Raw genomic sequence first — 18,758 nt, 5'->3', positions numbered from 1 at the left:
CATCAGAACTGCTGATACTCCTAAAAATGTTGGTTTTCATACAGGCTCTTCAATGACATTTGATACTTAATAGAGGCAGGAAGATGCTACAGCATAAAGAGAAAATGAGGAAGACAAGCCATCTGTATTCCATAGCCAGTTTAGACAAGTTTAGCCTGGTATAGCCGTGAGGTCAGGGGGTGCACAGATGGCCAGGAGGAAAAAGAGTCCGTGTACCCTGGTAGAGCCATGAACTTGATTGGGTTTGCTTGTGTCATGCGTGTACTTCCTCGCTAGACACCCCATTTAGAGAAACTCATCCTCCTCTCCTCCTACTCAGTCTCATGGCTCTTATAAAATCTCTTCTCAAAAGTCTCTAGTCTGAAACCAAACAATCCTACCAAGGGAGTTGCAAAACAATTTATTAAACAAAAAGCAATGCAGGAAAAAGGTTAAGCCTCTAAAATCGAACTATACCAATTTAAGAAAATAATTAAATGTTGGAGGAATATACAAATCTTATTATTGCTGGCCATAAAGGCTATATCAACTGAAAGTTTCTAATGCACAGTATTCCAGCTGACAAATAAACATGTTTAGTTACTAGTCTCTTCTCTGAACTAAAGATTCACCAGTCTGGAATTGATGCATTGTTTCTTTCCATTTAATAACCACACCAAAAGCACACAAACTCACAAAGCAAGCAAACACTTAAGTAAAAAGTTTCTTGAGAGTGGGTGAGAATTTCCAGGCAAGGATAAAAATAAGCTTTTCCTTCTCATCCTCATATCTTTGTTAATGGTACCAAACTCCCAGTTTCCTAGACTCAAAATCTTATCTCTGAATCATCTTCCTTCTTGAAGCCAGCCTTTTTCACATTCCATCAAGGGCAAATCTTAAGGCAATGTGCATCACCTGCCTTCCCAATGACGTAGAAGGAGTTAAAATCCCTCATGATATCGTCCCAGTGAGGACCAGACGGGGCAGGCCAGCCAGGCTCACCCTGGCTTCAAAAGTGACCTTCAGCTACTTACCCATCTGAAGACTTACTCAAGTGCCAAGCTTTTCCCGATGCCCCCAAATCATATGCAATCCCTGCCTATGTATCTCTCACATGATAAATCACACTCTGGTCTTCATGACATGGGAAGTTTATTTTCTGTGTAAGACAAGAACCTCCCTTGAGGTCAGGACATGTGTCTGGTGCAGTGTCTAGCAACATCAAAGTCATCATGTTTAATAAATAATGGAATTCACCACTCACTTCTACTTGTTTAATATCTCCTCAAAAGTGGTCTTATACTTTAATCACATTTATACTTGTAGTAAAGTTGTAATGCTACATTGTGTCCATTATATTCTAAAGCAATATTGTCTAGATTTGTTAGATAATGATCCTCTCCCAAGAGGGAAAGGTAGGGAGAAAGGAAGAGAAACATGAATGTGAAAAGAAACATCCATCAGTTGCCTCTCATGTGGGTCTGGACCAGGTTGAACTCTCAACCTAGGCATCTGCCTTGACTGGGAATTGAACCTGTGACCTTTTGGGTTATAGGACGATGCTCCAACTGAGACACATTGATTAGGGCTAAAAGAATGTTTCCTTTTTGTATATGCACTACTCCGCCCCCCCCCCCCCCCCCCGCCCCAGGCACGAAGGAAATGACAAATTACCTACCTTCTCTATGCTGTGTAATCTTGCAGAGCTGCACACCAGACAGCTAACCAGGAGCTGAGTTTTGTAAAACCAGCTACATTAAAAGGGATTACTTTGTTAGATGTCAGGAAAGATGAGTTTCTCCTTTATCCTCCTGCCTTTACTTTGAGCTTTTGATTCTGTGGGCTATTCAAGAGGACTTAAGGGAAGCTGACTTTTCTAACAAAATCGTGTTCAATCTACCATGTCTGAATATCTCTTTTAGGGTCCTGGAGAAATGACTGTTTTTGTAACTTGTAGTAAATGGAGGAGCATGGGTGCTGCTGAGGGAGGATGAGAATAATGAGCAGGCATTCCAAGTACATTTGGCTGGCAGTGGCGGGAGTTGGGGGGATGGGGGTGGGCAGAAAGCACAGCAGTTCAGAGCACCATGTCTGGAGTCAGATGGTACAAGCTCAAGTCCCTGCCCCACCATTATCAGCTGTATTATCCTGAGCAATAAGAAACCTATTTCAACTTCAGTTTTAAAATAGGGATAATAACACTGCTCAGAAAATTGTTCTTAGGATTAAATAATAAAATGCTTGGCACAGTTATGGCACGTGGCAAGCAGCTGACAAAGGTTAACTGTTAGCAGTATGCAGATGTTTACCCACATTACACCAGATTTTTTCACATACACTGATTATTTTGGGGAAAGATAAAAGGAGAGGCAGTAAGTTGATAGGATTGATAGTAACTCAATAAAGAAAGTTGAAGTCAAATCAAGCACAATTGCCAAATAAAAATTTTAGAGGCTTTTATTCCTGATACTACCTTTTCTTTCATATAACGGTTAAATACCCCCAAGCTGATGCTACAGAAATCTAAGGTTCATAATGAACATGAAATGGACATAAAATAAATTCTACCTGCTTGCACAGAGAATGGGAGGATGCTCTTAAAAAATTCTTGTGGTTATGGCCACCACCTTTAGTGCTGGCTTTCTAAAGAACTTCTGCTAACGTAATATTAAAACTGGTTTGCCAACAGCTTATGCACTATTTGGGCATTATTGGGACGGAGATCTCTTAATCATACCTACGAATAACAAAAAGAAATGCTCAAGAAAAAGGTCAACTGACAATAAGGAGGGTTGGCTAACTCTAAACATCCATGCTTACCAGAAGATTTTGCCCTGAGGGTAAAATAGATAATAGGCATAAGTTAGACTGTCTGCCAAAATACTAAATGCATGCATGCAGTAAGTACTTCACAATAATGACTAATATTTGAGATTTCAACTACTCATGATACCGCTTAAAGTCTCTGAGCTACAGTTATTTTAAATTTTGCCACAGCACGTATTTGAATCGTGAGCACTCTTTGGCAGAAAGAAGTGAGTCTGATAGTCGGTGAAGAAGTGGGGCCCATCACCCAGGGCCCATAGTTCAAGAAGGTTTTGCTCTGTGTATCAGTCACTCTCAAGAAGGAATTAAACAGTGCTAGTTTTTATAAATGCCCGCTTCCTAATATAAGTCAACTGATAGTTCTAATGATAAAAGTGAAGAAAGAGCAAAAGGAGGTCTAAGAAAAAGAGGGTTCTCTATACAAAAGTAGGTAGTTATGGGGATTTTTTGATGCTAAAATTATTTCTGTTAAATTCTGAGATTTCCAAGGCTTCAGACTGTATCTTGGTATGTCAAAGGATTACTGTACATAAAATTTCTAACATGCCAGAATTCTTTCCTACCAAGAAGGGAAATGAAGCAATCAATGGACAAGAAAATATTCTATATAGCTTATTTGAAAGATGAATAGAAGATTTAGTTACATACACTGTTGCTCCTAAACTCTCAAACCTGCCTTCACTACCCACTTTAGAAAAAATCACAAAGATGATGTATTTTGCTTGGTCTGCAATGCACCGCATTTCATTCTTTGTACAGATCCTTACTGAAATGTTCTCCCATGAGGAGTTAAGTCACAATTAGTGACTCAATGTTTTGACTCAGTAGATTGGCATGCCTTTTTTTAAAAAGTCTGAAAAATTTCACACCTTAGATCACTGTTCAGTAAAACGCCCAAGATCCTTTGTCTATGCTCTCACTGAGTTATTATACATCACCTTATTATGTTAGCAATATTAGGAAAGGCCAAGTCCCAGAAACTATTGTTATTAGTATTTTGTGTATTAAGAATCTTCCAGATCAATAAAGAACTCCTGAAAGGTAGAAGAAAAACATTTGTAACTTTTTAAAAAATCCTATTATTTATCATATAAATAAAATCTGTAAGAAGCTATATCATAGCAATAAAAGGAACAAAAATGGTATGCATCTTCTATAATCAACAGTGGACAATTCATCATCTTAATTCAATTTCACTTTTTGGGAGGATTAGAAAAAGTATGGCAGTCAATAAAGAACACTTTTTATTTAATAAGAGAAGAAATATTTTACACTACTCTACATTTTCTGATAGCTTTTCTTTTTCTTTCCCCGTCTTTCAAAGGAATCTGAGAAAAATTCACCAAATACAGTTTTCGGTACTCTTATAAAATTCAGTAAAAAACCTAAAATCTCTAATGGCTTTGAAATACAACACAGCGCAATATGTCCAGATCTCAATGATCTGAGATGCAGTAGCAAAGAGCAAGTGATCTTTCACTGCTGAGTTAAATACGGCACCACCACCATCACACTAAGGCACTTCTTCAACTTGCCTGGAGGACAGTACTTGGAGAGTAAATTATACCTTTAAGAGAGATCATCTCCTTTTATCACTTCTAACTTAACCCTACTTCAAGAGCTCTGGGTTTGTAAGACACACTACCTGACTTTGGAATGACGCTCAAGGTAAGCAATAAAATCTATAGTCTGCGTCTTTCATGTCTGTGTAGCTACGAATACTTCAGTGTAGAATCCATGTGGGGTATGCACATGTGTGTGTTTCTTTTCTAAAATAAATGTAAACTCTGGGTACATTCAGGCTTCTTGAACTAAGTCATTTGGGAATACCTAAATGAACTTGAGTCACCTGGCTCTAAATTAAATTCCCTCTTCAATTTGAAAGTGAAAACCAGATCTCTTTTGGGTGGAATAATTTTTCCTGCTTCATCAGAGAATCACTGTTTTGTTTTGAATGTAATGTCCTCATGACATTCATGTAATTTCTATAAATTCCAAAGGATTTCATGTTTACCTGGAATTGCAGGATATTGGGTCTGACAGGCTCACTGTCACTTTAAGAATAAACATTGAAGTTAACTCTTTACTTGGGTAAAGTTGATTATATTCTTCCTACTAGAAAGTCTTCACTTTCAAATTTTACCCTAAAGTGGCCTAACACTCTGGAATAGAAGGGATGACCATTTTATTCCAGGGTAGAGGAAAAAACTTTCAACAGATAGATTGAAGAAATTTTCAAGTTACAGAGATAAACAGAGAAGTATAGAGACAGAATATAATAATTTCAAGTTGTCCATTTTCCTCATAGTTGCCCTAATATTTTCCTGTGCTCTCTTTCTCAGCGCAACTCAAGTTTTCCATTTATTCAGAACTACAACCTTACAGTCATTTTTAATCATGCTGGAGTCTGGATGTTCCTACCTCCCAGACAACCTGCCCTCGGTGTTCCCAAAGCTGTCTCCCCTTCCCGAGTCCTATCACTGCCCTGGGTCAGCCACATCATCTCTTGCCCACAAGTCTCCTTCTCCAAGCCAACTTCCTAGTTTTGTCAGAATTATCATCTAAAAGGCGGGGGGGTGGAGAGAGGGAAGGAGAAACATTGATTTATGCTCCTCTTTTCCAAGGGCTAACTGTTCTGTAACTGAAAAAAAAATTCTAAACTTTGTAGCTTGCTACTCAAGGTGCTTACAATGTGGCCCCTGGCCCCAACCCATACCCCACCCTCAGCCACATTTTCTTCTATACCTGCACTCCCCACTCTGGTCACCAGGAGCCCTGGCTAACTAACAATGGCTGAATGACAGCTACGGTACCCAGAATTGATCTTTGTGCTCTGTAGACACCCAAGCACTCTCACATCTGTTGGGCTCTTTCTAAGGCCTAGGGGACACAATTATGTCCACCCCGCATGAAATTTCCCCTGTCCTTTAAGGTCACAATGCCATCTCCTCACTGAAAGCTTACCCCAGTCCCCTGGCATCAAGGTCAACAAAGTCTTCCTCTGGCTTCTCACTAATTATAACATTTACTCTCTTGTACATCATGGTTGGACATTTTGTTTACCTCTGTTGACCTATCTTGCTTTTCTATTTCGTCTTTTTAAGAGCTGTACTATGCTCAACAGAACAAGGAAACTTGCAGAGAACAGAAAACAAAGGGATAGGAAATGAAAACGTACTGAATATTACAATCAGGGAAATTGATTATATTTCAAAAGTATTTCCTTTTAATTAATAATAGTCTATAATATTGTAAGCTAGATTTAACTCACGTTTGCATTAAAATCATGTTCTATTAACTCAGAAATAAATTACACTGGCTATTGAGTAAAAGAGGAAAACATGATCAAGGTTGGTATGGGAATGAAAGGTTGTATAAAGTATGAAAATACCTCACTTTGTTTTAATATCAATAGATTGTTTCTATTGTAAAATAAGTTGTTCATACACTGAATTACTGAGACCTTTCATGTGATATCAACAGGAAGTAAGCACTAAGCTTCCTAGACATGGCCAACAGAGACTCACACATTTGCTCCCAGTGGCAAACCAGGAAGAACTACGAACCAAACTTGCACACAGACGTTGTTTTTAAATCTTCAGAAAAAGACAATTTGAATGAGAGATTTTTCCATGCAATGGTCATTGTTACGACAAGAAATCAGGCATGGGCCTCAGGAGGCTGAAACTAGTCTTCTGCAAGCGCCCCACCTACCCCGCCCAAAAAAAAGCCTCACAGAGGAGGAGACTGGGGGTTATGTTAATATAACCTACTTAACTCTAGCTTCCCCAGCTCTCCAGCTCAGAATGTATTTTCTTTTGCTTCTCCGTTTTACATGTAGGCTTATGTACAATTTAAGTTTATTCTAGTAGTTAGGATTTTAAGGAGCAAAGGTACAGGCACAGGGAAGACTAACATTTATTCAATGATGACTGTGTTCTAGGCAGCAAACCAGTTTCTTAATATTGGGTTGGCCAAATTGTCCATTTAGTATTTTCTGTAAAACAAAAAACACATCTTTCATTTTCACCAATAACTTGATTGGTTTGGCTATTTTGAGTATGTCAGCTACCCTCCCAGGTGGTATAATGTCGACTGTTCTCAATTAATGTCTCAATTTGATCGTTAACAACTTCAACTGGTCTACCCAACAGTGGAGCATCATCCAGCGAGCAATCCCCAGCACAAACTTCGCAAACCACTTTTGACACATTCCATCAGTCACAGCACTTTCTCCATACACTGCACAAATCTCTTTTTCGCATTTCAGTTGCATTTTTACCTTTCTTGAAATAATAAAGCATAATATGCCAAAATGTTGCATATTTTCTTCCACCTTCAATATTAACATGCCTACACAAAATTTAGCAATTTTGATGGCTTTTTTTAAAAACACGCACTGACATAACAGCTGCCACACTACAATCTAACAAAACAGTTTCAAATGAAGTTAAAGACAACTAAGCACTACTAGAGCCATCTTACAGAAAAAAATAAACATTCTGACCAACCCAGTCACAACCTCATGATATGAGCATTATTTCACTCATTTTCTAGGCTCTTGACTGAGAATTAGGTATGTGCCTAGCTCTGTGGCAGGTAACTCTGGGGCACCCAAAACCTGCCACACTGACCACCATGATTTTATAATGTAGGTGGAAAAATCTGTAAAGACTCTACACTGTCACAAACAAGCTGCTAAATAATGTATAGGCACTTGGAGAGCAGAAATGTGTGGAAATAAGAAGCTGTTTGTAACGCATAAAAAATTAAGCAGAATTTAGTGTGGTGCAAGCATGAAGGAGGCCAGGCAAACTTGGACTTGCCTTGAAGAATCAAGAGAGGGACAGTGGAGAAGCCCCTGAGGTAAGGCAGCAGCAGGAGCAAACGGTGCCCACCTGTTATGCTGTAGGAAACAAGGGAAGAACCACCCAATTCTTTTGGCAGAGAGAAGGAAGAAGAAAGGCCAAAGAAGAAGCTACAGAACTTGGTGACTAAGAGGACACTAGACATAGTCAACAATGCTCCATAACTTCAAGATGAGGAGAGTGAACCTGGAAAAATGACAGTTTAGAGAGGAAGGAGGTCATGTTTAACTTGAGGTGCTATCAGCAGAGAATAACCCAATGACTGGATGGGGTTACAGAGGAACAAGCCAAGAAAACTGATACCAAAAGAGCCAAGAGTTGAGGAGGAAAAGTGGATGAAAGTGAAAAGCCAGAGCAGATAAGGGAGACAGAAGATGCCCTCACAGTTTCAGTCGAGAACTTGAAGGCAAAATGCAAAGGGTTAAGATGGCAAGAAAATGGAAGCAATAAGAGCCCTCAACCATTTTTCCAGAAAATTCACATAAGACATTTGAATGAGAGAAATAAAATGGTAACAAAGTCAAGGACGGTATTTGTTTGATTTTACAGAAGGGAGAGAGTTAAGAATGCTTGAAGGTTAAAGAGCAGTACATGAATCCTTTCTGTTTCTTAGGTTATTTTATTCTCTAGACTTGATGGTTAACTGTACTGATGTACTTTTTTCCTGAGTGAAGTGAGAGAGAGAAACATTGATTTGTTGTTCCATTTACTTATGCATTCATTGGCTGATTCTTCTCTGTGCCCTTGACTGAGCATCAAACCCATGACCTTGACGTATCAGGATGATGCTCTGGCCAACTGAGTTGCCCAGCCAGTGCTGATGTACATTTTTTTTGAGTAGATAATGTCTTGGAAACAAGAAGCAAAGTTGCATCAGCCAGGAGTAGTCATGATGTCCCAACAAGATTTCTCATACACATTTCATAATTTAGAAGTTAGCTGGAGATGGTCATATTCTGTCATCAAAGGCTCCTAAAAAATTTATCTCCTATCAATCCACATCACCTTGCCACCATTACCACGGTCACACCCCTGCCCAGTCCTTGATGCTACCTCCTTCCTTAACCTAAACACATGGCTGCCTTCCTCTCCAAGTAACCATGATGATCCACGTTTCCCAGTCTCTCTGACTGGGGTGAGGCTGCTTCTCCACTATCATCTCTTTTTAACTTGTCATTTCTTGTGTCATTACAATGTCAACTTTTTCACTGCCACTTCTTCTAACGTGGTAACATCTGTATATTCTACACACAACACAGCTTTCTAAAAATATCTTTTGTTTTCCTCTTCAGTTTTCACAATCTTCACGCCAGTCTTGCCTTTAGACCTCATGCACTGTCTGTACAGAACTGGGTCACTATTACACACATCTAGTCCATCTTCCTCTGAGATACCCTCTGAAACACCCAAACCCCTGGAGACCCAAATCACTTATTTCAATTGTTTCCCTGCAATCCACCTGCAGTCAGGTTAATTTGTGATAACTAAATTTTTATTTCTAGAATGTTCTTCTATTTTACAGCTATGAATTTATACTTACCTTTTCTGAGAAGTTTCTGATACTTGCTCTTTTAAAAATCTGTGTCCACTGGGTTTTTTAAGTACTAAGATGAGTTTACCTTCCCATAAAGTTCTTATAATTTCTGTGTCACTAACTAGTTATTCTTTATTGGCAACAATTAAGTCCAAAACAAGAATGCCATTGTTCGCTCTCTCTTTATCTATCCTAAGATGCAAAACTGTCATCAAGTCAAATCTCGTATTTATGAGATGCTCCATGTTAAAAGGAATGAAGCTTTCAGCAGATGCTGACCCAGAGTTCTCTCTTACTGTATGTCTGAGTCTGTGCAGTACGTATCAAGACAACTGTCACTGGAGCTAAACGACAAACCTGGGGTTTTGCAAATGAAAGTTGAGAGTGAGAGTGCTACTGATAACAGCAAAGAAAGTGTTGTTTACACCCATTAATAAAAACCACATACCTCAAAGAGACTAACAACAAAAAAAGAACAATTTTCTAGAAAAAATGATCAAATGCTCTTCTGCATTTGGAATATGATTTGATTCAATCAAAAGTTTGCAATTTTTAAAATACATATGTACTGTATATAAAACATGATATCACTCTATTATTTTATGCTTATCTATCTCCTTGATGTTAAAACTCACCTTACATGATTCAAAACTAGGTAAGGAACAATTTGTCATCTGAAATTCTTTTCCCTACTCTTATACCTCAGGAATTTGAGGGTTAGCTTCATTCTGTTTTCTACAAAGCTCTATTTTTAGTTCCTTAGACTTTAGGGCATTCTATCTACCTGTAATTATGCTGCAAAAGCAGAGGAAGATGCCGGCCAAGGCCAGCAGCAGACAAGATAGCAAAGGCCTATTTGTGGTCTTGAACAGCTGCGAGAGGGCCGGGTGTGCCTGGCGAAGTTCCCTCTGCCTCTGGGTTGGGTGTGGCAAACCCTAAGAGTCAGACTTGCTTTCAGAATAGTCCCCAGCACAGGACATTATTTCACTGTCCTGGAAGCAAGGGGCGGCAGTCAAAGTCCAAGGGGGTGATCAACGGAGCAACACAGGCCAAGCACAGGGACGGCGCTTGGAGTGATGTCTGCAGAGCTCTTGGGACCCTGCAGAACCGCCACCACTGTCCCACCCTTCCCTCTGAAAATGGAACAAAGAGAAGCCGCCACCACCTCCTCACGGAAGGCTAGAAGTTACTTTTAGTTTCAAGTAAATTTTGAAAAAAAATTTTTCTTCAAATAAGAAGTAATAAATCGAATCAATTTACCCAGGACAACAACGATAAGATGCTATTAACAAGATGTTTAGACCTGGGAATATTTTTTTCAGGGGACAGGATACAGTCCTAGTGGACGTTTTCTTCCTCAGTAACATAAAATTCCTTTTGTGAACGACTGTTACTGTCTTTGGATAAATAAAAGATGCTGTTGTATATGTGGGCTTTTGTAGAGAAGCTCAAACTGATTGAAGGCTTTTAAGTCGTTATACAGCCATCCCTGTACTGGACCGTACTTCTGGCTCCTTGGTTTAAATGTAATGGTAGCAAAACAGCATATTTATGTTCTATTTATCAACAACATTAGCAAAGAATGCAAATTTACTTTGGAACTTTATATACATGTGCATATTTCTTCACAAGACTCAGAAAGGGTGGCGGTGAGAACAGAAATAGGCATGTGGGGAACAAGAATTCCCAGAGAGATGAGGGTGAACAACTCGGACCACAGAAGTACAGGTGGCTAATGAAGACAGACTACCATCTCCTGCCTGGAATTAAGAATTCTACACACATTTAGGATAAGGGTTGACAGTAACTACCTTTCCAACAAACAACAACAACTACAGTTTCTATTATTATGAGATAGATTGGCCCCCTAGAAGTGCTTCCACACACAAAAAATAAGCACTCGTCCGAAGAATCTAGCCATCAGTTTTTAAATAATTCACACTGTACTTCTCATATGCCAATAAAGTCAAATTCTACTGAGAAAATGCTCCAATTTATTTTGTTATATGGGCTGAGTGAATAAGCGTCCAAGGACTTGAAAGTCGGAAACGCTGTCACTGTGCCGATAATGAGGATTCACAGATTTGTCTTGTACTGAACTTCTCTTATAATACCATTTATATCACTCTATAATATGATCAAAGACATATTTAGCAGCTAAAAACAATGAGAGCCACTGCTACTTACGGCTGGCACAGCTTCACCAGGTCCTGGTCGGTGGTGTTGGGAGGCAGCCCTCGGATATAGAGGTTCGTTTTGCTCAGCTGATCCCATCCTGAGTTGCTACTGCTGCTACTGTTGTTATTACTGCTGGTGGTGCTGGGGCTGGGCGGGGCCATGGGGTGGGCTGGGACCAGGGACTGCTGGAAAACAAAGACGAGCATTAGAGGAACTCTAGGTAGAAGGCATTCAGCACCATTCAGAAGCCGTTTGATCTCCAAAATAAAATGAGGTCACCAAGATATAAATACAGATTATCTTAAGGTACTTTAATATATGTTTTAATTTACACCTTAAAAAAAAACCTGTTCATTTTACAGAAAACAAAAACAAAAAACTCTCCCCTTCAACACAAAACTAAGTAGCACCTTTACTATGTGCACCTTAAGTATGACTGAGTTTATGTAAGATTAATTTATTCAGAGATTTTAAGGAACATGTCTACTGAGACTCAACATTAACTTGCATGAAGTTATGCAGCGATATCATTTTAATATACAGTAATTTAGAAATCACTAGGCTTTTGAAAAGGTTTTCAAAATCTGAAGAACATCTGATTGAAAGTTGCTGATAAATTTTATTCAGATGACTTGCGGGGGAAAAGCGATTAGTCTTCAAGGGTAAGAAAGCTGGAGTTCAATCAAGATGCTCAAATATAGCAAACTTTACCTAGTCTTAGGACAGGCGTCGATCTTCACGGAGACATCTGGATAAGATTTACTGGCATGCTGCCTTTCGATCTGGCTAACCTTGTGAAACTTAACCCCTGTGAGAATGGTGGAGTATTTGGAAACCTTCCCAGGCCTTGCAGCAACCAACATCTTTTGTAAAGCTTGCACCAAGGGCTCAGTGTGGTTTCACAGTCAGCAGCCACCTTGGAAGAATGTCTGAAATTGTACTCACACCAGATAATTCTGTTAACCAATCAAAAGCAACCACAGTCTCTGTCCCTACGCCACACACATCTTATGAGGAAGTTGAATGGCTCCGTTTGAGATGGAAGTGAACACACCCTGAAGTCATCTTACAGCAAATGCTCAGTTTCACACCAGGACAGAACTTTCCTCACCTCACATATTCTAAATAATGAATATGCTAAGCTAAGGACATCACTTAGATTAAGTAATAGTTTGAAAATATAAAATTAAATGGACAGCTCAACAAAAATTTTAAATCTTACAGCTTGATTTTTACTATCACAAACAAGAAAATTATGCATCTCTAAGACACAATTAAATTTCACTTTAGAAAGTTCAAAAAGCAGACCCTTGCAATAAATGTAACACTGTGCACCTTATCAGTAATCTCAACCATCCATGATGACATCTGGCCCTGTGCCCGGTTTCCACCACGACCATCCTGTACTTCCCAGTATTCCAATGCACTGGGAGCCTCGTCGGTCTGACATGCAACCATTTCTTCATGTCCTACACTATGCAGATTCTACTTCTCACTGCCCAGGGTCCTTGCTGAGATCATTAAGTCCAAACACCAATTTACCCCAAGAGATTCTCTTTTAGAAGGATAGTGCCAAGACAGGTTAACAACAGTAGTGTATAAGTGAAGGCTGCACTTGAACTGGGAACATCAGCATTGCTTAACCCAAGAAAAAAACTGCCTGAGATCATATCCTATCCAATGTTTTTGATTTATGCCCTTAAGAAGCAGTCAAACTCATTCTTTCCTCCCATCCCTGGTTTTCTCTAAGGGATAACGAATCCGATTTTCTGCAAGTAAAACCGCAAACCCCCATTCATGCCACACAGAGACCTGTGTTTCTTCTCCAAATTACACAATACATCTGCTAGTTGCTACCTGAAATTAGCCAGGCATGCCCTACTTCTCACTTCAGTTAACAGAGGTGCTGGAAAGTAACACACAGTTGCCTCCCTGTCCCAAGCCTTTGATTTACACAAAAACTTATAGCTGTAGACAAAACTGGGCAACTGTGCATTTTTTCTTAAATCATCTTGGATGAATGTCCAAGAACTCGTCCTTGCCACAAACCACACAGTTCTTCACGGTAGGACCCCATGGTGTTTGATGCAGCTGACAGAGGCTGAAAAGTCTCACCTGAGGTAAGACGTGGAGAAGTCCAGGAGGAGCTGTGGATCAGGTCCACCCCCACCTCTCGGTGGGATTATGCCAACACAAAGCAAGTGAACTAGCACACATTTTAAAGACAGCATTCCTAGTCTCCCCCAGCTCTAGCCTCTGCTTTGCTCTGGGACAGAAAGTGGAAGGCTGGGTGTGGACCTCCATGTTAAAAGACACATTTGAGGGTATGATTTATTTGGATTTTGTGTGGACATGAAGGTAGTAAGTTTTTATTTATGTATTTATTTTTGGCATAAGCAGAAGTGTGATTTACATCTCAGAATTTATGCAGCTGATTTACCAGACCTTTGACAGTCCTTCGTATTTATTACAGTAATATTTTCCAACTCTGGAAAGTGGGTGGGGAGCAAATACAGACTGTCCCTTCCTGCTTCCCCTCTGGTTTGCCCTAAGGGGAAAAAAATCTCCTGGTACACAGATCCTAGGGCGGGGGAAAGGGGTTCCTCTGAGGAGGACAACTGGCCCCTGGTGAATCCTATATGGAACAGGTTCAAATTCAAATGTTATCCTCATAGAAACCACTTCTCATAACTAGCTGAGACAGAGAAACAGATCTGAGAGAGAGAGAGACATTCAGTTTCTCCAGGTGGTCAATTTCTTATATCCTGGTGCAGAAAAATTTTTCATCATAGATTAAGTTTTTAGAGCTTGTTGCAATTAAAAATTTAAGTCCTGATAAAAGACTGGACACATATTCAAAGAAGAAAACTCAAAGACAATAAAACTTGATTATTCCTAGATATTCAGAATGGGTTAATAATAATTTAAAAAGTGTGAGCAATAATTACAGCCATGCATTGCATGTTTAATATGTACCAGACACTGTGTTGATGGCTTTACATGCATTATTTCACTTAATTCAATGAGGCAGGTACATTATGGTTCCCCCATTTTGCAGATTAGGAAACTGAGTCTCAAGAGGGGTTAAGTAATATGCCAAGTCACACACTTAGTCAGTGGTAGGGCTGGAATTTGAAGCCAGGTCTGCTGGACAACAAAGGCAGAACCTTGAAACAGTACTCAGAGGGCACCGCACGCATGTCTACTCTGCCCTAAGTGCCCCGTTTGTAATCTTTTACTCTCCTCTGCCCATCCTTCTAGCACGCTGGTTACTAAATTCAAGTTTCTCCCACATGTGACAGTTAATACCATCAGTGGCTACAGGTTCCTAAGAAAGAGTCAAAGGCATCTTTAAATTATTTTAATGAGCAGTCAGCTTGTGTGTGTTTAACAAAGTTAGCTTTAAAAAGGTTGGTTTTTAAAAATTTACCTTACTATCTTTTTATTAACAAAAAAAAATTCTGCAAACAGCTTTTGAACACTACAGCATATTAAGGCAAAACAGAGTCAGCATTTTAGGAAGGCTCAACTTAACCAGCAAAGAATTAAACCTTCACTGCTAGACTGAAATGCACTCACACGTCTTTAACTACAACTCCAGGACTCGGAAAAACTTAAAGTAACTACACTTTTTGTAGTTATATCTCAACAGCACAAATGTTAAACTTTAAAAACCAAAAGAAGACAAAAGTTTACAAAGGGCCAATTTTTACCAAACCCCATTTTCATCACTGGTTGTCCTTTTACATTTTGTGTCTCCAAGTCCCTAAGCTGCCCTAGAATTTGAAAAGACACCTCTGCCTTCCCCCTGCCCCTGGATGATGCTTATAACTAGTTTACATAAATTCAACTGAGTTAAAGGACTGGGTGGCTAGAATACCACAGGGAAGAACACCAGACCCAGGACCAGTAGTCTATCTCAGAGTGCAGCAATCTATCTCAGCCTCCTCTGGCCTGATTTCACTGCTTCTGGTCATGTAAACAGGCTACGCATCGAAGGTGTCCATCCAAAGGCAGGGAAGCAAGCTAATTCAGTTTTCATGTTCATATTTATCTGGGCTTAATTTGCATGCCATAGTCGACAGAAAAACAAAGTCAGTGGTAAATAAATGGGGTGGCTGGTCCTCTCTGCACTGCCTGCACAAGTGGGCATTGGCCCCAGCAGGAAGACTGCTTGTCAGCAATTGGGGAGGACTTCCTGTGTGGACAGCCCCATGCCTCTATGGTGGTGGGGCAGGAAGGCCAGCTCGCCTCCTACACCAAAAGACAGGACGACCAACAACAGGCACGTGACAACGACACAGAATAAACCTTCTCCTCTCCATTACATCACACCCCACCCCAGCACCATACTATGCAGTCTCTTCTATATAAACGCAAGTCTAAAAATCTTTTACAAAAAGAGGCAAAAATTAACTATGTGTGAACTAACATATATTAGTAATCATGTGTACTGTTAAAGATTTCTACTCAGCAAAGACAATAAAAAAAAGACCTGTCATTATAAATTCTATTGTCTCATTTCCTTCCTATTTCTAATAAACTCAAGAACACTGCTGACAAATCTTATAGCTGTCCTCTTTCCTCCTCCTTATGTGTTAACTTTTCTAAAAATTCTAATGCAGCCCTGACTGGTATGGCTCAGTGGACTGAGTGTGGGCCTGTGAACCAAAGGGTTGCTGGTTCAGTTCCCAGTCAGGGCACATGCCTGGGTTGTGGGCCACGTCCCCAGTAGGGGGCACACGAGACACAACCACACACTGATGTTTCTCGTTCTCTCTCCTTCCCTTCCCTTCTCTCTAAAAAGAAATAAATATTTTTTAAAAAAGAATTCTAATATATTTTGAAGGAAAAGGAAACCTAGGATCTGCCTTTGAGTTACCCTTAAGTCTTTCTTAAGGCTACCATCCTTATAGTTTAGGAAGGTTGTAATCCATACTCCATAATCTCGAGGAAAAAGGAAAAGGCACTCATGGATACAGACAACAATGCAGTGATGGGGGGCGGGGTGAAGGGTAGGTGGAGGTAGAAGAGGGCATAAGGGGATAAATGGTGATAAAAAATACAATATAAAATACACTATTAAAAACAGTTTTAAAAAATCCATAATCTCATCCCCACCCTGCCATCCCGTACACACACACACACACACACACGCACGCACACACACGCGCGCGCGCGCGTGTGCAGAAAGAGAGAGAGGAAGAGGGACCTTTATCCCAAATAGCAGGGAGGCTCCACACATCAACTCTTTCCTTCATCCAGAAGCAAATAATCACTACAGTTGCTCCTGAGAACAAACCAAAGTTATGGAACGTTATCATTTATACTAGCATATAGTACAATATCAAGCCTGATATAAACTGAGTACTACATAAAGAATTCCATACATTGTTATTCTCCTTAAGCTTTCAAGATGTAAAAGAAATTTAACAGGCTAACGGAATTATCAAACAGGATGAAGAGCAAAGCATCCAAATGGGCCAATTTCGCCACAGTTAGGATATTTTCTTGTTTCCGTCTGGAAATCTGAGTGGCTCAAAGGCTAGGAATAGTAGCTGTGAAAGATAAAGTTGCTGGCACAGGGAGCTGGGAAAGTACACAAAGCTGAGCAGTAGGAGGTGAATTAATGAGAGATGAGAAACTGGTCAGGAAGCAGATGTTCTTCCGGGTAGGTCAAACTGGAAAGACAGCATCTATATTAATGAAGAACAATAGTGCCCCTTCACACATACAGGTTCTTACTTTTCCATAATGTGGGAGAAAGGGTAAATGGGCAAATATAATTTAACCCCATTTGGTGTTAGGACATTAAAGCTTAAAATCACATGGCCAATTAGTTAACAAAGCTGTTTTTTTTTTTTTTTATCACCACTGTGCCTTGTTTGGAGACAAACTTTGCAGCCTCTAAGACTATGAAACTGAGAAAAACACATTCTTCAATATTTTTCGTTGGATTACATCTGTCACAAGAGAGTAGTCCATGTTAATATGCTAGCTAGTCAAATAAAATCTAAAAATAAAAATTCTCAACAGATTTCACACTTCATATTCTCAGATACCTACCAAAGTTGATTCTTGCAGGTAAAACTGCAATCTCTACATAGAAATCTCTTTACCTGAGTCCATGAAGAGTGTATCATTTTCTTAGGCTTTGGGTTAAAAAAAACAAAATTAAGACTTGCATGAAACAGATAATTATCTGTGGAATATAACCTGGCTGACTGAATGGATGGATGGAGACCATATTGCAGAAATGAAAATCAACTTAAATTAAGAGAAAAGCCCTTAAAAATTAAAAAAAAAAACTTAGACAAGTTCTGAGGGCTGGAGAATGTGGCTGTGAAGGGGTAAGAAGAAAGGGCAAGGAGGTGTTGAAAATTCCAGGTAGGGGCCCTGGCCTGGTAGCTCAGTTGGTTAGAGCATCATCCTGATATGCCAAGGTTGCAGGTCCAGCCTCAGTCAGAGCGCACACAAGAATCAACCAATGAATGTATACTTAAGTGGAGCAACAGATCATTGGTACCTGCTCTCACTTGTCCCCTCCCCTCACTTTCTCCCTTTATCTCCCTCCAAAATAAGTTTTTAAAAATTTTTTTGGAGGGAGAGAAAGAGAAACAGAAAAGAAAGATAGATTGACCGATCCATGGTAGAAAACACCACAGATTAAATGTGTGATTTCTGAGGTTGAATGTTCATTTAAGGTTCCACCAAGAAACTATTCAATAGATTCCTTATCAAGTAAATATCTTCAAAAGATCTACTTCTGTGCTCCAGCACACAAATCAGCTCAATTGTTCTGTTCCCTCCAGAGGTCTTCCCAAGAACCCCATTGGTCCCCCACAAGTTGCCTATTGAGAACTCGGGGTCAAGAAACACACTAGATAGAGTTCTTGTCCTATTTGTTCCTTCTAGTTTTTGTAAGAGCATTTATGAAACAGATAGAAAAAACTACCATGAAGCCTCCATAAATATAGTCAACTGATCTTTAAAAAAAGAAGCAAAGGCAATACAATAGAACAAAGATAGTCTCCTTCAACAAATGGTTCTGAAACAACTGGACCTCCACATGCCACACCCCCCCCCCAAAAAAAAAGAAAAAAGAAAGGAAAAAAGAATCGATACACAGACCTTACACCCTTCACCAAAATTAACTCAAAGCTCATCGTAGACCTAAAGGTAAAATGCAAATCTATAAAACTCCTAGAAGATAACATAGGAGAAAACCTAGATGACCTTGGGCCATGATGATGCCTTTTTAGATACAACAAACAACACTAAAGACGTAATCCATGAAAGAAAATAATTCATAAGCTGGAGTTCATATAAATTAAAAACTTTTGCTTTGCAAAAAGACAGTATTAAGAGAATCA

The 18,758-nt window shown here is 39.6% G+C and overlaps 1 protein-coding gene across 8 annotated transcripts in view; it reads right to left on the bottom strand.

Annotated features, from left to right (window-relative positions):
* Positions 1-18,758, bottom strand: part of RBMS1 (RNA binding motif single stranded interacting protein 1) — a 205,847-nt gene that overhangs the window by 77,342 nt on the left and 109,747 nt on the right. For 6 of the 8 annotated variants that reach the window (XM_028510725.2, XM_028510728.2, XM_028510729.2 and 3 more), the window contains exon 2: positions 11,395-11,570. In XM_028510725.2, coding sequence (XP_028366526.1) covers positions 11,395-11,570 — 176 coding nt within the window. The remainder of the gene's footprint in view (positions 1-11,394; positions 11,571-18,758) is intronic. The other 2 variants (XM_028510726.2, XM_036023401.1) reach the window with 1 other exon arrangement.

Source organism: Phyllostomus discolor, chromosome 4 (assembly GCF_004126475.2).
Source record: "Phyllostomus discolor isolate MPI-MPIP mPhyDis1 chromosome 4, mPhyDis1.pri.v3, whole genome shotgun sequence".
NCBI lineage: Eukaryota > Metazoa > Chordata > Mammalia > Chiroptera > Phyllostomidae > Phyllostomus > Phyllostomus discolor.
This window is presented reverse-complemented; position numbering and strand designations above follow the sequence as displayed.